This window comes from Euphorbia lathyris, chromosome 2, assembly GCF_963576675.1.
Source record: "Euphorbia lathyris chromosome 2, ddEupLath1.1, whole genome shotgun sequence".
Taxonomy (NCBI): Eukaryota; Viridiplantae; Streptophyta; class Magnoliopsida; order Malpighiales; family Euphorbiaceae; genus Euphorbia; species Euphorbia lathyris.
The window spans coordinates 1,629,543-1,638,810 of NC_088911.1; the positions used below are offsets into that span (position 1 = coordinate 1,629,543).

General features: G+C 38.4%; 1 protein-coding gene across 4 annotated transcripts; it reads right to left on the reverse strand.

Moving 5' to 3' along the window:
- Nucleotides 1–924: 924 nt before the first annotated feature.
- LOC136217625 (LEAF RUST 10 DISEASE-RESISTANCE LOCUS RECEPTOR-LIKE PROTEIN KINASE-like 1.1) lies at nt 925–4,882 on the reverse strand. Of its 4 annotated transcripts, XR_010683517.1 has the most exons (7): nt 4,425–4,882; nt 3,878–4,245; nt 3,348–3,445; nt 3,037–3,230; nt 2,758–2,796; nt 1,693–1,755; nt 925–1,594 (listed from the first exon to the last, which is right to left on the reverse strand). XR_010683517.1 is itself a non-coding variant. In XM_066004228.1 (6 exons), exons 3-6 carry the CDS (start codon nt 3,044–3,046, stop codon nt 1,473–1,475), a joined length of 234 nt encoding a protein of 77 aa, XP_065860300.1. In that variant the 5' UTR covers nt 3,047–3,125; nt 3,878–4,245; nt 4,425–4,882; the 3' UTR covers nt 925–1,472. The 4 variants fall into 4 exon arrangements, 2 of the variants coding, with proteins under 2 accessions (XP_065860300.1, XP_065860299.1); XR_010683516.1 differs by lacking the exon at nt 3,348–3,445 and having other exon boundaries at nt 3,878–4,259; XM_066004228.1 differs by lacking the exon at nt 3,348–3,445 and having other exon boundaries at nt 3,037–3,125.
- Between the last annotated feature and the right edge of the window lie 4,386 nt (nt 4,883–9,268).

Genomic DNA, 9,268 nt, shown 5'->3' on the forward strand with positions numbered 1-9,268 from the left:
TCTTGGTCCCATCATAGGAAGTGTCCTCCCTCAACATAAAGCTCACATCCCTCACAACAAGCTTGCCTCTCATAGGCTTATCATATGGAAGGTTCTCACTCAACATAGAGTCCACATTCCTCACAACAAGATCATCTCTCATGGGCTCATCATAGGGAATGTTCTCCCTCAACATGAAGTTCACACCTCCCATGGGCTCTTCACATGAAAGGTTCTCCCTCAACATACACAACCAAGCTTCCAACACATACATTTCAACAAAGTACAAAAGAACAAGTTCAGATTTTACCCAATGAGTGACTCGACTCTTTTGCAAGTGGCATGTGCTAGGCATCTCGGTGCTATCAATAGGCTTCATAGAGTAACCTTCCTCCTCCTCTCTTGAGCTCAACTCACTATAAGTAGAGTTAGGTGCACTATCTCCCGGATCCCATGCCATGTCTCGTGGTAACTTTCTCAAAAGTGGCAGCCCTTTAGGAAGCCCTATAGGTGGCTCGTTGAAAGACGCGTGCTTGTCACCCTTGAACATCGGCTCTACTTCCTTACTTTCGACTTGGCTATACTACAGAAATGCTTACTTGTGTCGTACTTTTTCAGGTTGTTGTGTCGCACTTTTGTGCGACACAACAGGAGTGCGACACAAGAACTTTGCATCGCTCTTGAGAGCGACACAAGCTACTCATCTATTGTGTCGCACTTGTCACTCGCGCGATACAATAGAGTGATAACTCTTGTGACGCGTTTCTAGAGTGCGCGACACAACATATGATAATTCTTATGACGCGCTCAAAGGGTGCGCGACACAAACTCCCCGATTAATCTGGTACACTTTGTATCGCTCCTTCCTCACGCACGACGCAAAATATTGATATTTTTAAAAAAAAAATTACAAAATTTTTCAGCATCTAGCATAAAATTTTATAATCAAAAGTAATAAAATTTTATAATCAAAATTTACTTGATTCTACATGATATTATAGAACATACACATAAAACTACGAGTATCACATTTGCATAAATACATGCATATTCAAAATATATTAACAACTTGTTCGAATCAAATACATGTACAACACCTCATCTATGGCAGGTCTCATTTCCTTATCCTGTTGCAAACATCGAAATGCTAACTCTCCTACTGCAACTGCCTTTCTTCTTACTTCATCATCCGACTTGTACCAAAAACATGGGTCTATCAACTCCTCAAACGCAATATTCTGAACTTTGTTCACAACATAGTTAGCCAGATTAATCTCATCCCGATGCCTACTAAAATCTACATCGATGATATTAGTTCAATCAACACAACTCCAAAGCTATACACATCACTCTTACCAGTCAGCTGGTAACACTGGTGATACTCTGGATCAACGTACCCTGGAGTACCTTGCGGGGCTGTCGACACATGAGTAACATCATTCAGGAACAACCTTGACAGACCAAAATCAGTAACTTTCACGCAGAAAATGTTGTCAAGAAGAATGTTGGCGCAGTCGAGTGAGGATTTTGATTTCATTCAGGAACTGCTCAACCCTTTTGCGGTTGTGCTCATACAGGCGCTTCACCGCAACCTCTCGTCCATCTTGGAGCTTACCTGGTTTGCACATTTCAACATAACATTTAATTAATTGCTCAAGTATTTACAGAACTTTGTAATCTATCATCAGAAACAGTAGAGGTTTATCTCCTTACCGTAGTATATAGTTCCATAACCTCCGTACCCAAGCTCTTTCTCACTATCAAAATTTCTAGTAGCTTTTTCAAGTTCAGCATAGGAGAAAATGGAAATCAATAACATAACACTCAAAACATATATACCACAAGATATACATCTCGAATCCAATGAGAACAAGTGGCATTCACATAAATTTCCCACGAAAAGCTACCTAAAAACATCAAGTAGCCTAAAAAGAAGACAAGCAAAAGGCCCAATATATGTATATAATGCTTTCAACCAACCAAGTAGGCCTTAGGGAATACACACATCAAAAACAGGCGGGTTTACTCACTCTACCTCTTTTTTATTTTGCTTTAAGGCCAACCCATTAAATAAACAAAATCCCTTTCAAGTAAAGCATTACTCTATCTATTTATTTAGTTATGTCCAAACCATGAAATAAATAGCAATTTGATCCATACTTGAACCAGAAACATTTGGGGCCTTAATTTGAATAATCCAACTAAAATAACTTCCCTTAACGGTCAATTACTCTTCATAATTCCAAACCCCACCTGTCCAAATCCTCCACCTATCATTTATATTAAAATGCACACACAACATAGAATAAATAGCTTATTTACAAGTTTATCATGGACCACCTACTCTACTCATTAGATTCTACAACTTCTTAGCTCTATTCTCCAACTTTGCTAACTAAAATTTCTATTTATGGATCGAAAAGTGGCCATGATTATGTCAAGTGAGGAGGCAAAGTTTAGGAGGGAGCTACAGATGGAGATTGAAAATGATTTAGAGAAAGAAATTAAAGATGGAATATACAATCTTGCAATGAGATTGCACAGGCTTTATCAACACCAAAACCAAAGGCAGAACAATAATTACAAAAGGAGGAGGAAAATGCTGCATGAAGTGAACATAAGCATCAAACTGAAGGGAGGAGTAAATATTGAAACAATAGAGAGCAAGAAAGAACAAAAAATAAGGAGGCCAAGCACTGCAATACCAGAATCAAGTAGCAAGAGTAAATTTCTAGTAGTTAAGGAGACATTGCAAATATAATTTAGCTTTGGACTCACCTAATTTTAATCCTACCTTCATTGCCAATCTGTTATTTCCTGCAACAGAATTTGGATAAAATATCATGATGATTGAGCTTAGGCTTCAATATAGTTTCATTGAAAGTTTTAGTGTAGAGTTGATAGCAAGGCCCTTTTTCAACTGGATCAGCTAAGTCTCCAATTATTATATCATATTTCTCATTATTCCTCTTCTCTAATTCAGCACTTCATTATTTTCTATTTTAATTAGCACATTTAATTCTTAACATACATACTAATTAATATGAAATTACTTACTTGGCATCATTGATCACTAGATTAAGCTTCTTGTTACAAAATGCTTCTTTATTCACTGTTGGATATGTATGGCAGAACTCCACTACTTCCTGCACAATTTTCATATACAATTTTCAAGAACCAGTCCTTTGGTAATAACTTGTCATCTTCAACTTGTATTTCCAATGTTGTCAGGTGAGATAAGTTCTTCAATTCTACAATAGTGGCAGCATTCTCAGCAATTAAACATATATGAAATCATAAACATTTCTATTTATCATCAATTTTCCATAAGCCCCAAAAGATACAAAGTCAATAATTTAAGAACCCACATTTAATAACCAATGATATTCTAATCAATTTGTAATCAGAATGCTTTTTCCTGTTGATTTGATTGGCATGCTAACATATTTAATCCAAGTAGCAATATCTACAACCAAAAGAAGGAAGAACTTGATTATGATTCAGATTTAACATCACAACAAAAACAATACTTAATATGAGTTTTTAAAATAAATTAAGATCAAATTCCAGCATCCGTGGAAAAAACATGAGAATCATCTAATCTATTTGCCAATAAACGGTTAGGTTAGCACATTTGTCTCTATTCAACAATAGATAATCAGAATTGGTTAAAGTATCCGATGAAACCTGTCAAATTGCGTCAGATAATTTAAGCTAAATTGCATAATAACATCCTAGTACAAAGCAAAACAACAAGAAAATGGAGCGTACATCAAAGTCTAAAGTAGCCAGAATACTTTTTAATTTCTCACAAGAATCCCAACTAGCATTTTCATTTGTTGATACTCAGGATAACCTTAGACTGATCAAATTCTATAATGCACTGTATAACCATTACCTGATCAAATTCCATAGGTTTCTTGTTGCTACCTCTGTTTTCAACATCAGTGAATAGAAGCTTCAGAAGGGCAACAAAGAATCCTGAAAGGAATAGTTAGAAATATAAATCCATTACAAAGAGAAACAAGTGCGACTCCGAATAAACCCAACACAAGCTAAACAGAAGAAGAGATCCATCCTGTATACTCAGTATTTGTCTTAATTTGAGCACAATTCCACGCATTCTGCAGAGTGACAGAGCTAAACTTTCTGCATTTTTTTTAGACAAAATTGGGGATAGGGCAGATTGCTTGTCTTGCGAACTTGGAGAACCATAGACCAACCTCTTTGTAGATTCCTGAATTGCTACCCATGCAAGGCCAGCTCCTAGACCGGAAAAACTTTAGAAGTTGTAAGATCGAAGTTAAGGATGTAATAGAGAAATTGCACCATAAACTTTAGATTTCTCAATTCAATTTTAAAAGGACCTTATTCAGAGACCAATCAATAATAAGTCTGTGTAATCGTATTACCAATTACTCAAGTGATTGCAGAAAAACACTCACCCAAGCGCCCTAGTAAAGGGAGTAGATGGAACTCTCCTCTCTCTCAGCTTCCTTTTCTTCAATTCTGAACCCGCCGGAGTCGACACGGGCATAGGCATCTCTCCACCACTCACGTCTCCCTTATCATCAAATTCCCTAAACCTTGCAACCTCTCTTAATAGCCTATTTCTCTAATTCAACAAATTCATCATTTGAAACCTGATTATGCTCAGAAACCTTCTCTTCGACAACCACCGCAGCAGCAGGATCATTGTGATTGGAGATATCGACATTCCCACCAATACTCTCTTGCGAAACTCGAGAGTCTCCGGGGCAACGCTAACGTGAGCTCTGTGTCAGATTCCGGCGGCGGTGACATGAGATAGTGAAGATGAGAAGGAGAACAGAGAAGAGAATGAGATACTCGGAAGTGGAAAACGTAGCCATAGAAAGTAGCTGGGTTTCGATATTGTGATAAGCAGAAGATGGAGATGGGAGGCGGCTCCAATCGCGCAAAATAAACCCTAAAATCCAAATTAATTACATAATAGGCTCCTCCTGTTTTATTAATTTCTACTAACACTATTTGCATCGGTCTCTTATAAAGGGCCGATGCAAATTCAATTCATATTTGCATCGGTCCTTTAAAAAGTCCGATGCAAATACTAAATGTCACGGTATTTGCATCAGTCCCAAACAAAAGGCCGATGCAAATGGACCTTTTGCATCGCGTTTTATAAGGACGGATGTAAATGGTCATTTTTCTATTAGTTTTATCAATAATAATCATTTGGTCCTTCTGTCTAGTTTTTTTAGATTTTTAACCGAACATATTTTAGCTTTCACGACAGCTATAGTAGATATAAAATGATCATTTTCCTCTGTTATTTTCTGTCTGTTTATGCCAAATATAACGGTTAAAAAGCTAAAAAAAATAGACAGAATGACCAAATGGTTGATATTGATAAAATATAGAGATCTTATAATGTGTTTTTTAAAATAGGGGGACTAAACAGTATGTTAGATAAAAAGGAGGAGACTAATAAATTATTTACCCATTATTCTTTAATGGGCTTACATTTTTTTTTTTAATTTCATATCATTTTAATTAATAGTTTTATACTAATTAATAATAGTTATAGCATTATTTTTTAATATATTATTATAATTAATTAATTTTTTTATTTTTAATTAATTTATATGGGATAAGTTTTTAAGTTTATATGTATGTACGGGCTTTTTGATTTTCATCCTTTTTTAATTCTTTAGTATTTTAAGAAATATGAAGAAAAAATAATTATATTCAAATAGTAGTTCGTATTAGTTGTGTCGCACTTTTAAAAAGGAGCGACACAAAGATAACACACTCATTGTGTCGCTTTTATAAAAGCGTGTCACAAAGATAACACACTCATTGTGTCGTTTTGGTAAAGGCGCGTCACAAGCTTGCTCTTGTGTCGCACTGTAAGACAAGCGATACAAGAAGTAACATGTTTGTGACGCACGCTCTTCAAACACGACACAAGTGATGACACAGAATACTTAGTTGTGTCGCATTTACAGAACGTGCGACACTAGTTACTCTGTTGTGTCGCTTTCTCTTCAAGCGCGACACAAGAGGTGCGACACAAGTGAGCATTTCTGTACTAGTACTCCCCTTCTCAACTTCATTCCCCTCTTGGGATTTGACTTCATTAGGAGAGTGGCTAGCTAGCTCAACCATGGAACCCAAGTCAAGATGATTCAAAGTCTCAACCGTTCCACCAATGCACCCATTCACATTCAACTCCCGAGTTGGACATTCTTCCAAAGTGGTCTCCATTTTCTTACTAGGAGAACTCTTCAAATGTATAAGGACATATCGGATTCCACCTTTGCGTATGGTGTAGGTGTTGCTTCTTCCCGCATGTGAGGCATCACAATCAAATTGCCATGGCCTACCAAGTAGCACATCACAAGCACCCATCTCTACAACATCACACATAGCTTCATCCCTATAAGCTCCAATAGTGAAAGGAACCTTACACCAATGACTAACTTGAAGCTTCTCCACCTCGTTGACCCAACCAAGGTGGTAAGGTCTAGGATGTGGCTCGGGAACCAACCCAAACTTGCTCATGGCGAACCGACTAATGATATTCACTTGGCTTCCTCCGTCGATCACCATCTCACACTTCTTCCCACGAACTAAGCATCGAGTTCTAAATAATCGATGACGTTGGCTAGGCTCTTCTTCACTAGGCATTGGCACCCTAGTCACCAAATACACATTGTGCTCATTGCCATCATCATCAACTTCATAGGTGTCTTCATACTCAACACTTCCCGACTCATCCTCAACTTGGAACCGATTTTCTTCATCATCACAAGCATCTTCATTTCGGTTCCACCCAACATTTCTCAACTCATCGCCATAATGGACCCTACCTCCATCATACTCATAGATATCTTCGTTGTAATTTCGTTCAAAATCCTCCAACTCATCATCACAATAGAATCTACTTTCATTATCTTCATAAGGAGCCCCGTGTGGATCCCACTCAACACACCGACGCCCATTCTCATCATAGTAGACCCCATCTTCGTCTTCCTTATAAGCGGCCCCATATTGGTTCCACTCAATGCGTCGACATTCATCCTCCTCCTGGTAAACTCTACCATCTTCATCATAATCAAATTCATATGCACTATGACAAAGTTCACCATCCTCACACGTTTCATATTCGGAAGCGCTCTCTCTCTCTTTAACCTCATCCTTGAATTCGCCTTCACAATAATCACGTCCCTCATTTACTTGTAGCTCATTCTCGGATTGGTTCTCCTCTTCATCAATCTTCTCTACTAACTCCTCTTCTTCATGGTCATACTCAAATTCATTTCCATCTTCATCAACGATCTGTCTTTTCCCATGACCTTTCGTTTCCTCCCACTCCTCTTCATAATTCGAACCGACTAATTCACGTGCCAAGTCGCCCGACTCAAAAGGCATGCTACAACCCAACATGGTAGAACCACCAGCATCTCTCCCATCTCCATAGCCATCAATCTCTACACACAATGCAATTTCAGCACTCTCCTCAAAGAGATAAATAAGCCCAAACTCCTTCTCCCCTTCTTCAAGACAAATATCCTCAATGTCCTTAAGCATACATATGTAGCTATGCTTAAGAGGCATTTCATCAAACACTTGGGGAGCATCACTTGCTACATTGTTTTCCCCAACATCCTCCCCTATCAACACTCCTTCCTCCTCATCCACACATAAATCCACATTCTCATTCACAACATCATTATCAAATAACTCAAAATGAGAATCTAGTTCACAAATAACATCACCAACATCCAATCCCTCACTAGAAATAAATTCATCCATAACTTCCAAATGAGAATTCGAAAATGTTGGGTTTACCTCTTTCTTGTATAACGGAGGAAAGATTTGGGATGAACCTTGAGGAGACAACATGGAGGTTTCTTCATCCTTTTCCCGTTGGGCCCGACGTTGTCGCCTACGTTTGTTTCGGTTGCCTCTTTGTAGCCTTTCTAGCCTTTCTTGCTCCAAGTTCTCTATAGTCTTCCTCCTCATCTCGGCAAGCTCAATATCCATCTCCCTTGCTTCGGTTTGGAGTACTTCAAGGCTCTTGGCGGCATAATCTCTAATGGCCTGTAGAAAACTCGGTTGAATCATCGTCGAAAGAAGTCTCCGTTCAAGGAAAACGATCGGCTCTGATACCAACTGATACAGATCGGTTTTATCTGAAATAGTAACGTGTTAGTTTTAATCGTAAACTAACAAAGATCAAAAACTTATCTAGCTAAACTAGAAGGAGTGGATCCCAATTCATGGACTAAATCCACAGGAAATCAAAGATCCCCCATTGTTGAAGGTGAAAACCTTAACAAAAGCTTCTTGAAGAAGATATAATTTTGATTGATAAAAAGTTGAAAGAAGAATTACAAGAAAGAGATGAATTTATATCATCCCAAAAACCCTACTTGCCTAATTACATAAAGGGTAAAGAGCTTAGCTAATTAGAACATAAAGATAAGGGGTAAATGGGGTAAAGATAAGTGGAGGGGGTTGATTTGGAGGAGGGGGAGGAGCTAAGGGACCAAAGGTGTAAATAATCAGGAAGCTAGAGTAAGGAGCAAGTTCCTGAAAAGTGCAAGTACACGGGGCGTATCCAAAAGTACGCGGGGCGTACTTTGGCTGATGAGCCATTCTCTGGATCAGTAGCCATTTTACACGGGACGTACTTAGAAATACGCGGGGCGTACTTTGGCTGATGAGCCATTCTTTGGATCAGTAGCCATTTTACACGGGGCGTACTCAGAAACACGCGGGGTGTAGTTTGGCTGTTGAACTCTTCTCCGGATCAAACCCACAAGTATGCAAGGCGTGTTTTCTTCCACGCGGAGCGTGCCCAATCCGAGCCCTGCATATGTGACCTTCCCGACCTTCTCCGGATCAATCCCAAATACACGAGGAGCGTGTCCAAGTACACACGGGGTGTGTCTGAGCAGATGTGTTGTATTGTGGATCATTCATTTTTAACCATAGGAGAAAATGTATCAAACTGAAAACTATTTGAGGTGTGCTCTTTCGCTTTGTTTTATTATGATCATTTTCTCATCTCTCTCCAATCCCTCTGTTTCTTATAGATTTTCATTTTCTCATCAGTGGCTCAAATTGGGTTTTAAGGTTTCAGAATCACTTATTTTGTGAGTGTTATAATCTCCAGGTAAGCTATTGCTTTTCCTGCTAGATGTGTTGGCAATTTCAGATGTTTCTAGCATGAGCATTTTTTTTTTTATTATGGAGAATTTAAGGTATGAACAAACCTGATACTTAATTTCTTTCATATTGG